General features: G+C 45.8%; 1 protein-coding gene across 1 annotated transcript in view; it reads right to left on the minus strand.

The window, feature by feature from the left end:
- Nucleotides 1-574: 574 nt before the first annotated feature.
- OPN5 (opsin 5) overlaps nucleotides 575-17,070 on the minus strand; it is a 28,168-nt gene continuing 11,672 nt past the window's right edge. Inside the window, exons 4-6 of the mRNA XM_075554077.1 lie at nucleotides 13,792-14,126; nucleotides 3,092-3,333; nucleotides 575-638 (exon numbers count right to left, since the gene is read on the minus strand). Of these exons, the coding sequence (XP_075410192.1) occupies nucleotides 575-638; nucleotides 3,092-3,333; nucleotides 13,792-14,126 (641 nt within the window). The remainder of the gene's footprint in view (nucleotides 639-3,091; nucleotides 3,334-13,791; nucleotides 14,127-17,070) is intronic.

Consider the following 17,070-nt stretch of genomic DNA (forward strand, 5'->3'; position numbering starts at 1 on the left):
ATGAGAAAAGCCCACATAGGTAAAATTACCATCTAAAGGGTTATTTTTGTCCTCAAATTGGGGAAAGTGTGCTACCTAGGGAATTAAGACAAAGCCAATTTCCCTAAAGGGCCAGGTGAGGGAATCACTGCCAGGAGCTCGTTACTGCTTTCATAGGAGGAGAGAATGACCGAGGAAACAAGCACCTGCCCAACCCACTACGCCCACGATGGCCCCATTGAAAAAGGATCGAATCCCCGACTTGCCACTGAAAAGTAAGTCAGTACAGCTTGACAACATTTTCTCAATATCTTGGACTGTATGCTGTCTGGGACACCAATAGGTTTTCAAGGCTGAGACAAAGGAAATTAAAAGAGGGCGTATACTGACAATACTCCTGGAAAATTCCTGAAGAATAGTGTACGCTCTGACTTTGGAATTCCCCAGCTAACCCTGGATTGAGGAAAAGGGGGAAAGGTGTACAAAATATAAAAATATAATATAAAGAGAAAAGTGTGATCACAATCCAACAAAACAGCGGGGGAGAGACAAAGACGTGGGCCGAGGTGTCCGTGGAGATGCTGCGTGCCCATCTTCATACCTCTTGATGGATTTCCAGCACAGCAGAAGACTCCCTGACTGTGGTGACGGTATGCAGCCTAGAGCAGGGGAGAAGAGGGTCATGTAACATGTGTAAGGAACGTTACATGCACGAGACTCTAATGAGAACTACATACAAATAAATCATGTAATTTAGAATATTCAGAGTGAAGGACTCCTGGACCCGAGGTTTTCTCTAGGGTCTGGCACGCGGAGCGACTGTCTTACACGCCCGTATAAATCTCACTGCACTGACCTATCTCTCCAATGGGGCCTGTGTCTTCTTGGGAAGTCAGCCATTGCGAAGGAAGGGGGGTGAGGTTACCATAGCAATGCCGGAGTTGGGAGCATGGTGCTCCCTTGCTCTTTCTCCCTCGTAACATACTCGCTGCCAGTGAGCCCATTGTGACTCCGAGTGATCTTCTGATCGGACTAGCACTAACCCTGTGGACTTCCAAGGCTAGAAATCTCTCAGGGAGTAGAAAGACACAGAACTTCTCCCTCCCCATGAGCCTCTGGTGGAGTCAAACTGCTGACCCTGGGGTTAACAACCCGACACACTACCCACAACACTACCAGTCCTAGAACTGTACAGTGTCTCACTCCTTCCATGTACACCCCAATGCCTTTGGAACAGGCATTTTCCATCTAAGAGTAGACAAGCATTTGAAGCCAGCCCTCACAGGTCCCTGACATGGTGGCTCCTCAGTGTTGTTAGTGTTAGATGCCCCTACCCCCTCATAGTGCCCCCATGTGACCGAGGAGAACTGCCTCCTGGGATTGTCTAGGCTGGAAACTTTCTGGAAGCAAATTCCCAGGTCTTTCTCCCACAGAGTACCTGAATGAGTTTGAACAACCAACCCCTTAGACTAACAGCCTGATTCAAGACTCTAAAACCAAACAAATGCACTGACATCAAGTCTATTCCAATGCATCCCAACGCTATATGTGGTGTCTGAGGAAGCAAATCTTCGCAGGAGTAGAGAGCCTCACCTTTCTCCTGCAGAGCAGCTGGATGAGTTTGAACCACTGAAGTTGAGGTTAGCAGTCCGATGCGGACCAAGCAAGAATAGGATACAGACAGACTCTGCATTCTCCAGTGGAGTGCCCAGGGCTTTGAAGCACCCAACTCATGGTTAGCAGCCCAACAGAGAACCCTCGAGGCCACAAGGGCTCCTTCCTTCCACAGTTCCCTACTTTCTCCACCAAAAGCTAACGCTCTAGAAATAACCCTTGCTCTCCTCCAGAAGAGGAGAGCATTTCTTATAAATGGCTAACAGGAACGTGTGAACTAAGCTGTCTCTTGGCTGGCTGACTTTTTCCAAAGGTCTGTGGCCCTAGATCACATAAATTCCCCTCCTTCCACATCAATCTCCTTCTCCCTGTTGGTGAGTGCTGAGTATTTGTGTGCTGCTCACGCTGGGAAGAGATATGCAGAGCACAGGGCTAGGCCGAGGCACAATTACAAGGTAGGTACAATTTGTTTTCAGCCATTCCTTTCAAATTCCCATCGTCTTCAGTGCAAGAAGTGGCCCGTGATCTTTTTCCACCCCTGCTCTCAGACACTTATTCTCACCACCTGCGTTCATAATAAAGCATTAATAGCTGATAAGGACAAAATGGTATTCCTTCCAAAATAGAAGCATTTTAACATTTGAATGTAACTACTCAATTCAAAAGAGAATGCTTTAACTGCCAGTTATGAAAGAGGAGAAAGGGAAAAATACTGACCGTTGTCGGCCAAGCCCTAACACATGCCCATTTAGTTTAAGGCACGCACCTCAATAGAGGGCATTTTTATCGCTTTATCCCAATTTTAGGCTCTTCTCATGAATTTGTTTTCCCCAAACTCTGGAAGCTACTGTCAACAGCAGGATTTTTCTTAAACAATGGTGTTTCCCTTCCAAATTGTGTATCGTTTGCACCGTACCACTTAGCAGGGCACCACAGCAAGAGTGTGCCTTCTTGTAGCCTTTTTTCCTTTGACACTAAAGTTCAAAAGATTTGTCACTTGATCAAGCAATCTGAAAGAATAAGAGATTTTTAAAAAACCCACATCTTCCCATATAGGTGCCTTGTCAGCCTCTGACTATCAGGACCTCATATAAAACGTCGTCAGACCATTGAAATCCATAGAGTTTTCGTTGATTGTCTTTTTCAACAACCCTTTCTTCCTAGTCTCTCTTACTCTGGAAGCTCCAATAAAACCTTTTCAGCATTGTAGCAACAAATAGATAGATAGATAGATAGATAGATAGATAGATAGATAGATAGATAGATAGATAGATAGTCACTGGCCCCTACTTTATCAAACCCAACCAATTTTTTCTCACCATGTCATCGAATTCCCACATAATTGATGTCAAGTTTCAGGAATTTCAATGGAGAGAGAATAAGTCCTCATTCCACAAACCTCAGTGGTGAGCTCTAACCCCAAGCTGAGTGGCATGAATTCCACAGGTTGTTGAAACAAAGAAAGTACCATTCATTTTCCAAGCTTCGGGAATTTTACCTGAAGCCTTCCAAAGACTTCTTCTTGGTTGCTCTCAAACCACCAGTTTGGCAACAGGCAAATTTGTAATCAATGACCTGGTAAATGATCGGGTTGTACATTGCTGCGGATTTTGCCAGTAGGGTTGGCACCACAGAGAGCTGAATGGGGATGGAGTCCGGCTTTCCAAATGCTGACCACACAGAGACCACGGCATAAGGGATCCACGCAATCAGGAAGCCAGCACAGATCAACATCGCCACCTGGTGAGAGAAGGCAGCAGGGAAGAGAGTCAAGAAGTCTGAAGGAGGAAGAGAGCTTGAACAATCGGGATGGAGTTCGGCGTACAGAACATTTACAATCAAGAAAGCTTACCGGTTTCCTTTTATCTTGCTCCTAGAAATAATTTTCACACATACTTCTAAAAAGTGAAGTTGAAGGGGGTTGTTACAGCTCTTCAAGCCATTGACCATTTCCTACACTGACTCCTATCCGGATTTTGCGCACACCCAGCGACCCTAAAGAACTCTCGGATTGTGGGTACACACACCACGAACTCTCAGATTGTGCGTGCATGCACCACGAAGTCATGCTTAAATTGTGATTCTGAGATTTTTAGACTCCTCAACCCACATCCACTTACAAATCTAGGCTGAGCATATGTTCACCTTGATGAAATTATAAATCACCCATATTTGCCTCAGGAAACTTAGCAATTGTGCCCCATTTGACATTTAAATAGGAATCTTCTTCAGAGATTTCAATTACATGTTATTTCTTTGGGCTCAAGCTTTTCTTGATTTTGAAGCTCAGATATTGGTATCCCATAAAATAGGTTCCTCTGACGTCACCCCAAAGTGACACCGTTGCAAGAACAAGGCTTTTCCAGAAAATATCTTTCTCCCTCCCAAAACTGAGATTGTGTTCGGGTTTGGTCTCTTTCTATTTCTACCAAAGAAAAATTAGAGATGACCCCTAAGGTGCTCCTCCTGGTTCTTCACCACTTGCAAGGTAATCTCGTTAGCAATGTTGTAATTAGCGATTTGGTGAGGGCACAGGGGGCTCGGTCGTAGGAGTCTTCCCGGTTTGACTCGTGGCCGTTGCTTCTCTAATGCAGCCATGACTTATCTGTCAATGAAGACTCGCTTGTTACTCTGCTGGGGAGCAGGTCCTAGACCATGGGAGCCTAGAAAGACTTGACAATCGACCTCTGAAAATTAGCCGAGGCAGACAGTCTGAGCCTGTTGGGCACAAGGTCTTCATGAGTTTGGGGCCAGCACAACCATCCGTGTCTTTTAATGAGTACTCTCTACTCGACCCTGTAGATCCTTTCACTTAAGTTTGACAGAATCGAAACCCTAGACCTAACCAATACAATGAGTGCCTGTGCTGAAGGTGCCCCTGGTTAAACTGAGAATAAGTACATACGACAAGGCTGAGGTGATTTAAGTACCATGATTTAGATGTCCTCAGAGGAGGACGAAGCTATAGCCTATCAGTCAGATGAAGAACGTGTGTGTGTGTGTGTGTGTGTGTGTGTGTGTGTGTGTGTTGAGTAGGGTCTATCACCTGCCCCCTTGGAAATGGAAATAAATAGTATTCAAGATATAAGGTAGACATGAGTATAGAGACAGGGACCTGTGAGGTAGTATGGGGACTTGTAGGTAATAGTCACTGATGTTTGAGAACACAACAAAAGATGAGGCTGGAAACGGGCACAGCCTGCATGTACGCAGGGTTTTCTATAACAATCAACCTGCATTATAATAATCAACATGTACCTGTAGTAATCAACAGGCATTATTAAGCCCCTCCTCTATATTTTGGGTCGAGCATAAAGCAACGAAGAAAGCAAACACAAACCTTGCCCACAAAGACCTTCCTCCCACAGCAGGCTTGCTTAAGCAGCAAGAAATAATGATGAGATCTTAATTAGGGTAATGACATTGGCAAACAAAATGCAAGCTTTGGATTTTATTTTAAAATTGGGATACTTCAGGTCCTAGTAAAGAGATATTGACTTTGAAGTATCCTTTAAAAAATCATGGAGAAAAATCCATTATCTTTCAACTATTTTTCATGACCTTTTGAAGTCCCCTTGTACTGTTATCTACTAGAATATTCTATGTGCAAATGAGCCCCTTGTATTTTGTTTTGTTTTTTAAGTTTGTTGTGTTTTTGTTTTCATCTTCCCTATATACCTTCTACTTTAACATTTTTTTTTGTATCTTTCCTACAACCTAGGTTGAGTCTATGGTGTTTCAATCATAGGCGTGACAGGACCCAAGCCTGGGGACTGTACACCCCTGGCTACAATTATAGGAACAGGGATTGGCACATGACTTAGTGAACAAAATTACGCCCCTCCTTTGGGGTATTATAGAATTTTATCTCGATTTTCCTGCAAGATGGTAGGATGGAGCTATCTGAGACTCGGCGCTATTTCGTCTACCCCTCAACCATTTATTTAAGAAAAATAAGATATAACCATTACCATAATCAAGGTCATGACAAACTACTGTGAAAGATCAACGCTGAACCAAAAGGTACAAAATGTTTTGCTACTTGTAGAATAAGAATATTTGGCTTAGAAACACAGCTCTCTGCATGTTTTCCGTAGAATGCAGTCTTATGGGTAGGGGTGGATTTCTGTCTTTGGTGGGAGCAGATCCATTGACTGCGAAGCCTGGTCTCCTGTGTTCAGTTTACCTTACCTGTGGAACTTCTTGTCTGTAGAGTGTGTGTGCTCTCTCAATCTCACATTTGGCAGACTGTGTCAAGCAAGAAGCTTAGAAAATCTCCCCTGGAAACTTACCAGAGTCTGAAAGTTCGTCTAATAAGTACAAAACCCATCTCTAAAAATGAATCTTACAATGGAAAAAAGAAACAAGAAAAAAAGAGTCAATGCTCTTCAATGTATTCTTCAATTTAGCAAATAAAGCATCTACAGAGAGGGATGCATCAACGGAGGCCAGTTATCGCGTGTTGCTTACACTCCTGCTTACTGGCTTTGAGTCAACCTTCTCATCCAAGCTTGACATTATACTCAAGTGCTAATGGAATCGTTGGGGGACACTAACGATGAACGTTCTCAGCTGCTAGTGGAAAAATCCACATCAAGAGACCTCAGAAGAAAGGCTTGGTAAAATGCTGCACCCTCCCCCAACCCACCCCTCAAAAATCAGTCTTTGAAAACTGTATGGACACACTTGGACGTCACCATGAGTCAGAATAATCTCAACAAGCACTCCTTTGATTTCGTCTTAGGTTCGGTTTTATGTCTTTAATGCACCCCTAGAACTATGTATCCTATTGGGCTTGCTAGTCCCATCTTTCTGTTGAAGTTTCCCCAGGAGAAAAGTTGCTTTTTGTTTGTGTGATTTCTGTTTGTAAATGGAATAGATGGCTCAAAGCTTTGAAGTGAGAACTATTTTTTCCTAAATCCCCAAAGAAACAATAACTACATAAAGTTTGCTTCAGCAAATGTCTGGGGTCTTAATATAGCTCCATCCCTCTTCCTTCGGTGAGTCATCCAATGATTTTTGCAGAATTTCAAAAGCTATTTTCTGTGCTGCTCTCAAAGTCATTGACAAAAAATAAGCTAGCACTGAGTCTGTAATAATCTTACATAGTTTCTACTTTTATGGGAGTGTGTAATGCAGAACAGGAAGGACTTAACGCCTTTGCATCATGCTATCCTTCTTAAAGTACACGAGAGAATTAAGTATCCGGCTGGTTTTTAAACACAGAGCAAATGAATGATTGTGGATTTTCTGGGAATAAAGTGAAATACTTCAAGCTGAATGACTATTAATTGTGTCTAAAGCAGCAAGAGGTAGAAGACTAGACCTAGAATATTACTTTGATTTTGGAGGTGAATACAAGGTTAACTGGTGTGAGACACTCTTCTTCACCAATTCATTTAAAAATATATACCCCCAAATTTTAGAATTATTTTACAATAGACAAAAAGTGTCAAGACTTTCACTCATATTTATGTTTCCACCACCTTCTACCCATCTTGGAACCTGTTCAATCCTTTCATCAGTCTGTTCCTTGTTTTCCCTACTCCTAGATGGGTCCCCATTCTTCTACTTCCCAAATTTTCTTTCTCACGTTGCTTTTTATTTTTCTATTTCTTTTCACCCCTTGGGCTCCCTGAAGCCCTGGTGGCATAGTGGTTAAGAGTTGGCGCTACTAGCTGCAAGGCTGCTAACCAGCTGAGGTGATTGTTCTCCACGGGAGAAAGATGGGGCTTTGGACTTCAGTGAAAAGTTAGTCTTGGAAACCCACAGGAGCAGTTCCATCTTATAGGATCTCTGTGAGTGTAGGGAGTTTGGCTCCTTAGAAAAGCAAGAAGACTTCACATCCCTAAATTACACAGTTTCTTGGTGGGAGATAATTCACAGAACCCATGCTTAGCATCTAAAAGAGGAGCACACATCTGTAACCCAAAGCAAAACAAACCCAATCTATAGAGACCCTACACCACAGGGTAGAACTTCCCTTGATAAAGCGCCCAATGCTATAATCTTTATGGATGTCGACTGCCACATCTTTCTCCCACAGAGTGGCTGCCGGGTACAAACAGTCAACATCTGGGTTAGCGATCAACTGCTCAGCCCTTGCGCCATCAGAGTTCCATATCTGCAGGCGGGCTTATCTTCATTCTCTTTTACTGCCCAGAGCCAAGGGCCATCAATAATAGCTCAAGTGGTGATTCATGCGAGCGTCACGTAGCAGTGCTGCCCAGGATCGATCTGCTCAAACGAATTAAGCAATTACCGCAATAATTGAATAATTAAGTTGAAAGTAAACCCTCCAAATTACAGACACCTCTGCCTTTAGATCCCATACATCTAGACTACTCCAGCAGAAACGATTTCCAAGCAGGGCAGTCCTACCCTCTTTCCATGTGCTGAGCAACGTGCAAAATGCAACGTGCAAGGTCTTTCCATGTGCTGAGCAGCGAGGGCACTCGGTGACAGAGAGCTTGCCCAGTCATGGCACGCCTGCACTGACTCGTGTGAGGGGAGCCAAGTCTCTGATTATCTAAGGACTGCCATGTCAGAAGGAGTTTCTAGTTCCTCTCACCAGGCTTCTTTGCCCAGATATGAATAAGACTTCAGAGAGCACTGGAATAAAAGCTTAGGTCACCTTGAATACGAAAATAGATGAGACCAGACATGAAACCGATGTGGAATTGAAGACTTGGGATAAGGGTCATAGAGATGGAATAATTCTCCACCAATAGCAGGATTGAATCACATCACCAATCCAGTGAAAGCACTGGTAATATTTCAGTGGCAGGGATGAAATGAGGCCACAAAAGGAGAACTCACATCTGTGCATTGAGAGGACAGGAAGGAGAAGGTCCCCGTTTGCTGTGAAAAGGGTACAGCTGTCAGAAGCCCAGGGAAGGTGAGATTTGGCTTTTCTATTTTGGGTCTAGTGAGCAAGCACAGGAAGGTCTTGCTTTATTGCGCTTCACAGGGATTGCCTTGTCTTTCTTTCCTTTTTTGTAAACTCTTTTAACAAACTGAAGGTTTGTGGCAACCTGACTGTGATAGGTAGGTTTGTTGTGCCAACATGGCCAATGAACCCATGTGAGATTGGTTGAAGAGTGAAGAGATAAATGGCTCGGTGAGCCTCTCTCTCTCTCTCTCTCTCTCTCTCTCTCTCTCTCTGTCTCTGTCTCTGTCTCTGTCTCTTGTTGATCACCGATGAGTGTGTAGCTGCCTTGCTCATTCTGTGGCTCCATTCGCAAGCTACACTATCTGTGGGTCACCTACCCATGGACTGTGTCGGCCGTAACTTGAGGTTCCTTCAAGATCTGCTTTGCCACACTACTAGAAGGTTCATCTCTTGAGCTTAGGACGGTCAGACCCTGTCATCTGGCTGACTTTTGGTGACCTGCTTGCTGTTTGCTGCCTGTGCCCGGATAGCCTGAATTGCTCTACAGAGGACTACCTGGTGGCCCTCAAGACTTGAAGGACTGCCAGTGTCTCACAACTGTCTCACGGGAGTGAGTTGCACTGAGTCATTCATAGTGTTTTATAGATTAGTTAACCGTTTATATCTGTTGTATATATCTATCTATATAAATATATACAAAATTATTAGTGTCCTGGTTTTGTTTCTCTAGAGAACCCTGTCTAACACAATTGGTACCAGGGTACAATTGTCAGAAACCCAGGGAAGGTGAGATTTGGCTTTTCTATTTAGGGTCTAGTGAGCAAGCACAGGAAGGTCTTGCTTTATTGAACTTCGCAGTGGTTGCCTTGTCTTTCTTTCCTTTTCAGTGAACTTTTTTAACAAACTGAAGGTTTGTGGCAACCCGACCGGGAGCAAGTCCACTGGCGCCCTTCCCAGCAACACAGGTGCCCTTCGTCCCTCTGTGTCACTCTGCCATGCTTTTCACAACTCATTTCAAACTTTTCCAAATTGCTATTGCGTGCTTAGTAGACTACAGCAAAGTGAACACCTAACTGAGACATAATGAGAAAAAGTCGAGTGATTCTCTTTATTGCGACAGTTGCTTTATCGAAACTGTCTGGAATCCAATCTACAAAATCTCCTAACTAGTCGCTACTTATCCATAGAAACTGGGATCTAAAGATGGCATTAGAGCATGTTCATAAGAACCCCCAAGTGACAGAGGAGAAGTCCCCCATCGAGTTTTCCAGGTTGTCATCTTTATGGGAGCAGATTCCAGCTCTTTGCTCACGGAGCCCCTGCGGGGGTGCAGACGGCCAACTTTCAGGTAGTAGCTGAGTTTCACCATGGGACCAGCGGGGCCTGGTGTGAGTCAAAATTTGACTTGGTAGCAACTAGTGACAACAACAATGCAGTTACAAGAGTGTTAGCCCCACATGTGGGCTGTCGGTCACCGAGTAAGCCAAGAAGGCTTGTCAGCCATCCTTGGCCTTCAGGTCCCTCATATGTCAACATGAGGCCATGCTCCATAACTCTTCAGAAGCTGCTCAATTTAACATCCGCAAGCTCATCTAGTTTGGGGTCTCTCGCCTTCTACTCCCCCACAGAACAGCAACTGCACAACCAGCCCCAACTCTCCTCAATGTGTCGATGAAGAAGAAAACGTCTGCGCTCTTGGGCAGGCCTGCCATATGTCAGCCTGGTTGAGATCCACGGAGAAAATATGATTTCTTACTAAAAGGGATAAATAAATGCTGTACACCCCACTTGCACTTTTCTCAGATCTCAAAATACCGCTACACTATAAACAATCCAAAGCTGTGATTGAAAAGAGGAGATGCAAATTAGGTCATGTCACTCTACACATCTGTGTTTTTGAGTTTGGGTCTAAAACTGAGCACAATATTTCCCGACTCAGCAGTGGCTGGCTTCAAAAGCCAAAGAAGAGTGATTATGAAACAGGGAAGCCGGCTCAATGGAACAGGGAAGAATTGACTGTTCATTAGCCCAGGCCATTGAAGTTGGGACACTGCCACATGAAGGGAAGGAAATACTCCGGTAGAGGTGCCAGATGATTTCGGTAACTTGGGCACTGCCAGAGACCTTGCCATGACCACACCAATCCAGTGGTTTTCATAGAACCCCAGCATTGGAGGGGATCATTTAGAGATTATTCCATCTAATCTCTAGATGGACAGCTAAGGAGCTGAGAGGTTAAATGGGCTATCATCTGTTGGGATCTGGTGTTGCAAGTAACAGACATTGACTTTGGCTGAGTGGGACAGCAAAGGACTCTCCTCAAAGGGCCTCAGTGAGCACACAGCATCCTTGGGAAAATGGGACAAGGAAAACGGAGGCCACATAGACAAAGATTATGCCCAGAGCTAGAAGAGTGAGCTCTCCCAGAGCTCTGCCGCAGCAGGCATGACGGCTACAGCCAGGGCCTCAGCAGAGAGCGCCCTACGCCTTAACACACACCATTGGTTCCTGAGACAGGCTGGTGTGGGAATCTCTGCTCTCCGGGCCTGGGGTCCCAACCTCTCCAAAAAAAGAATGCTAGGCTTCACAGTAACCATGACAGTAAGAGGTCTCTACCCTACCCCTAGCACAAAACAAAACATTAGAGATTCTTCAGATTTGGAAAGATGTCCAGTCACTGGGTTGGCAGTCAGCTAGCAGCAGCCAGGCTGAGCTTGACTTCTAGATTTAATTCTAGGTCACTCTGACCTGATCCTCCTCTCCATCCTCCAATGTGGCATCAGCCCTGTTATATCAGAGACGTTGTGTTAAGTGCTTGCACAACAAAATGAACAAAAGGACATGGTAGTTAATGTCACTAGAGAGAAAGACAGATTGACTAGAGAGAAAGACAGATTGACTAGAGAGAAAGACAGATAGGGAACTTAGAACCAAACGCGAAAATGAGATCATTATAACTTCTATGAATATTGCATACTCTGCATAAATTTGCCAAGTTCTATGAAAAGGTTCTAAGGCTGTCTGTCGTAGGAGACTCATCAGAGAAAAAGAATGTCCATTGGGGATTGCGTCTCTTGGGGAGTGACACTGAGGCTAAGAACAACTGAAGAAAACCACAGGAAGCCATTAATAAAGTCATTTTTTTTGGTAGTCATACAGTTCCACTTTCCCGAAAACTGTGCTGAGAGTCCATATGGGGAACTCTCAACTGGAACGCTCAGTGATAAACAGCACATAGCACACAATAAATTGAATCATTTCAGGGAAACAGAGTTTCATGTTTCAAACGTCTTCAAAGGCTTCACACACACACAAACACACACACACACAGCTTCACTGTCAAAAACAAAGGAGAGCAAGCTGTCCCATCAGGTACAGAGAGACTCACGCTCGGTGAACAATGGGACCATGATGGCCAGAGGTCAATACATTCATCACAGTCATTAGATTAACTCGGCTTCTTCAATTATGCATGCATGCAAGCCATCCTGAGGAAGCAGGTAGAAGGTAGCAGCCGGTAGTGTGCACTAGTAAACATGAGCAAGACACACAATGCCTGCCCTCACTTAGCTTCAAATCAGTCACCTCTGACAAGCTTTCCCCCCCCCCCCCCCCCGCAATCCCTAGTGTATCTTCCTACAGTACACATGGAAGGAGATCATCTGTCCTTTCTTCGGAGGTGTCTCAAGGTGAACTCAAACTTCCAACCTTTCAGACAGCAGGCAAGTGTGTTAACTCTTCACACCTCCCAGGGCCCTTTGCTCAGCTTGCTGCCGTGGAAAACAATCCAGGACTATATGTCTGGATAACCAGCCTAGAGCAAGTGCCATTAAAGGGACTGGGCCAAGAGCTCTGATGGCAGGGAACAGAAGCAAGGCAGGAGCAGGAAGGCTCCTGAGGGAGCCAACTACCCTCCATCCTAAGGGAACCAACTACCACCTGTCTCTTGTTTGACTGACAGTGGGGGTGGGGGTGGGTGGGGGTGTTGCTGTGCTGCTGGAAGCTGTACTGCTGGTATTTCAAATAGAAGCAAAATCACCCATGGCGGCAGGTTTCAGGGAGTGGGAGGTGCAATCTTCCAGATTAAAACAGGCTAGGAAGAGAGAGCTGGCACGGAAAAACCTTATGGGTCACAGTAGAACGCTGCCTACCTTATCTGTTTGGGATATGGGATCATCGAGAGAGACCAATCGCTGGGGGAGAACAGCCTATTTGGGGAAGTAGAGGGCCAGCAAGGGCTAGGAAGACTCTCTAAAGACGGGGTGGGCATCATACCGGCAATGATGAACTCACATGCCCCAGTAGTCGGGAGGGTGATGCAAGACTGTCCACGCTTTGTTAGGCAGGAGGTTACCATGAGGTGGGCCAGCTTGATGGAGATTAACAGCCGTGGAAATTAAACAGAAATGCAGGTGCTAAGTAGACTCGATACATTATACTTGACCAGTGTGTGCTCAGTGACTAAGTATGAAACATCAGCCCGTGCGACATAAAGCTATTGAGAATTTCACCCATGCTCTCCATGGACTTCATCCCCCCACCGCCCCCAACACTTCACTTCGTTAAAGAATGGGGCAACAGCATTGTTTGGGGTGAGGACTTGGCAGGAAGACATTTAGAGCAGAAATGCAAAAGAGAGGTGCAAAACATTCATTTCTCAGCTGCCGGGTTTCCAAATGAACATGTGAAAGTGGGGTATTCTCTATAAAATATCAAATAAATGACTTTGAGGATGACTTATGCAATAGAGCTGTTCGAACTCACCCGTCACTCTATAGGAGTGGATGAGGCTGTCTACTCCCATCAAGGTTTAAAATCTCAGGAGCCTGAAAAGGCAGTTCTACTCTGCCAAATAGGGTCACCCTGACTTAGAATCGACTCCACATCAGTGAGGTGTTTTTGGAGTCCATAGGAAATGCCCCCAAAGGTCTGAAACTTTCAACTTAATATGTACAGTGAAAATAAAAGTCAGTTTTCCCACCCCAGAATTAGTAGGAAATTAAAAACAACAACCAATTCACTGCCATAGAGATTCTGACTCACAGAAACCCCATAGGACTGACATAGACTATCATTTATGTTTCCAAAACTTTAAATTTTTATGTGACCCTTCTTCCAAGGAGGAGCTCTTGAATTCAAACTGCTAGACCTTCATTTAGCAGTTCAGTTTGTAAGCCACTACATCACCAGGGCTCCTACGCGTGTAAATAAGACATTTAAGCTAGTCTCCCAGCCTCCAAACTACCCTGTCCTCTGCCCTACATAGCTGACTAATAAACAACTCTGTAAAGTTTGGCTGCATTTACCTTGGTCAGTTTCATTTCCAGCATGTGGCTGCTATGAATCCGACTGTCAAAATGAGCTATTTCTTTGGAGGAGGACTTAACCTTGGCAATGATCTTCACGTAGGAAAACACAATCACAGCCGTTGGGAGCAAGAGGCAGAAGAAGAGGATGTTCAGGATGAAAACCTGGCCCCCTACAGAGGCCTGGGCCAGCCACCAGTCGAGGGTGCACGATGTTCCGAAGGGCTCAGGAACGTAGTCCCCCAGACCGACCAAGGGCATGGTGGTCCAGAAGGAAGCGTAGGCCCAGATGACAGCCAGGCAGATGTAGGCGTGCTTTCTCTTCAGCCAAACCCCTGGAGGTGGAAGAAAACCATTACCAGGATATCATCTGCCCTGCACCCAAATGCCTCCCTCTCACTATGTAAAAGTCCACCTCCAGAGAGAAATTCCTTTGGGTGCTGAGAGGAGTGGGAGGGTGACTGAAGCCCGAGGGAGAGGGGAGAGAGGGAGAAGCCGTTCCAGAGCCTTGTGCCTTTCTCCAGGAGAATAACACTTACCGAGATTCCCCAGGGATGGCTTTGTCTAGCTCTCTGCAGCCTTGGGGAGGGGGGGGGACAGTGACAAGAGCTGAATAGAGGATGCTGAAGACAACCTTGGGGATCATCTGGAGTAACCTAGCCAAGAGTTGGGGTCAAATGGTATCATAGTAAAACCAAGTTTTTTTTAAAAAAAGGTGTTGTTAGTAGGTAGACTGTCCTTTGGGTAAAGAGAGAAGGAGGATATTTCTTGTGTTTGTTTTGTTAAATACTGTGTTTTCCCCCAAAATTTGTAGGCATGAGCTTCTCTCTTGTCACTCGACTTCCAAAGAACGTGCCAAGAGGACGAATGACAGGAGACCGCAACGATTGGAGAGGTGCTCCACGCTCGGTCCAGATGGTCCTTCACGGTGGCGTTCAGCATCCTCTTCTCCAGGTTCTGCCAAGTGGGGATTGGTGGGCCGTGGGGGTGACTGTCCACTGCGCTGCTCAGGTGATTGTCTCTGCGCCGCCCTTTGTGGGCAGATTTGCATCCTCACACATCATCCTGAAAACGGTCATGCTCTCATAGCCACACCGGGAGAGGAAAAGAATCTTCAGTGTCACCTTCTGCAAGACTGCAGAAGGCATTCTGGGTGAAAAACGTCCCCTTGGTTCTTCAGAAAGAAGGAAAGCAAAACAAAACCAACAAAACTAACTCTGTGAGTCGGAGTTTCTCTTAGCCTAACGAGGAAGAAATACGGTGGCCATCAGAGTGGGACGCTCTAGTGAGCCTTTGCCGACGTTCAAAATAACCCCCCAAACGGGAGCCTGATGTCCGAAGGCTGTCACGATTCACACAGGACAACACTTCCACACTAATGCTTCCAACAAAGGGAGCTGAGGAAGGGGATCCCGCCTTACTGCCTTGACTTTGGGTTAGTATTGTCATTCTGACTCATGACTGTCCCAAACGTGGCAGAGTATAGCTTTTCAATGGCCCAGACCTGTCTGAGTCGGAGCACTGTGCGGGTCTCCCAAAGGGCTCCCCGTGGGTCAGAGCCGTCAACCTTTCAGCTAGTCCTCAAGAACTTTGCCATTCACACCCTCCATCTGTCCTCTTAGTCTTGTAGGAAAATCCAAACTGGAGGATATAGGCATGCAGGTAGGACCCCTGATGGCCTATTGGCTATATGTAGGCTGCTGACCTCGAGGTCAACAGTTCGAGACCACCACCTGCCCCGAGAGAGAAAGATGAGGCTTTCTACTCTGGTGCAAATTTTTAGTCTCGGAAACCCTCAGTGGCAGTTCTCCCCTGCCCTATAGGGTCGCCATGCGTCAGAATGGACTCGACCACAGGGAGGTTTTTTAATGTCTGTATGCATATACATTAGATAAAAGCTGACTGGTTCTTCAACATAGAGGGAAGGCCTGCCTCTGCTGCGTGCAGTGCGAGGGTTGAGAAGCCGAGTCCAGGCACGCCACGTTGGATCGCACCGCACGCATACTGCAAGTGGCACTTTCGTAAGCGCTGGGTCATAAACGTTCTCTGCCTCTTTATACTGTGCTATTTGCTGCCTCGTGGTGGCCCGGAAGCAAACCCCCAACATCTCTCAGGTTTGCCTGTGCTTGCCCGTCTTCAGGAGACCGTCCTAAACATCGCTGTGCTTAGCAATCAAAGAGGGCAATCACCCAAGTATGGCCCGGGGAAAACGGACTGCGGTGGCGATCGCACTTGGCATGATGGAACTGAGGAATGACGTGATGTATATGCTAACTACGAATTAAAAATAATAACTATAAAAATAGAAACAAGAAGGTAAGTCTGTGGCCAGGGGGTGAAAGGAGACCTTATGAGGGCAGAGACAAGCATCGCAGTTGAGGTCCGTGCGTGCGGCAGGTGCCTTGGGCGCCACCTGAAGGGGGCATCACTAAGCACTGCTGTGAACCACAGGGCTTTCCATTGTCAGCTGTGAGCGATCACTCAGCGAGTTCAAACGAAAACTTGCGGTGAGAACCTCCAATGGTCAGGGCGACTGTGATCTTGCTTGCTAAGTGCTGAAGAGCAGAAACTTGGGGTGGGATGAGGGGAGGGACTTACTGGGAGCCCCCCACGGGCCCCTTTCATCGGGGGGGGGGGGGGGGGTGCATGGGGGCTGCCGCTGTCATGTTCCTGTGGGGCCATAGCATGTTCAGTAACACAGGTTGACAAGTTTGACTTGCGTTGCTGAGCTGCTATTAAGCACAGGTCTCTTATGGCAGTGGTTTGGATGGGGTCCCATTTCAGTGTTTGCAGTAGGCGCTATTTTCTATCACCGTGCCTCTGTGTAAGTGATCGTTTGCACGTCACAAAGCACTACCTTCGGACATAGTTTTGCTCCTGAATTAGTTTGTCTTATTTGGCCCTAACACGAAACTATAACCCTTTGTATCTATACTCCATGGTCTCTCTCGCGGGTGCTCTCTTTTCTCAAATACAAGGCAATAAAATGCAAATTTCTCAAACTAAACCACAGAGGGGTTGCAATTATGTTGCCACAGGATATGTCAGTTCCCGATTGTCTCTAACAATGGGCAAACCGTGGACATGGCTAACCACAGATGGGTATAAAAATGTGCATAGGCATACGTACAAGCATTGTGGTTCCGGTTTCTTGGTGAGTGTTTTATACTTACATTCGAGTGTGGTGAAAGGCTGGGAAGTGCAGGAGGGAGTAGATTAGTAGATTGATTCTGTGTTGCTCCAGAAGTCAGAACTAGGACCAATGGGTGGAGGTTACAG

Source organism: Tenrec ecaudatus, chromosome 7 (genome assembly GCF_050624435.1).
Source record: "Tenrec ecaudatus isolate mTenEca1 chromosome 7, mTenEca1.hap1, whole genome shotgun sequence".
Lineage (NCBI taxonomy): Eukaryota > Metazoa > Chordata > Mammalia > Afrosoricida > Tenrecidae > Tenrec > Tenrec ecaudatus.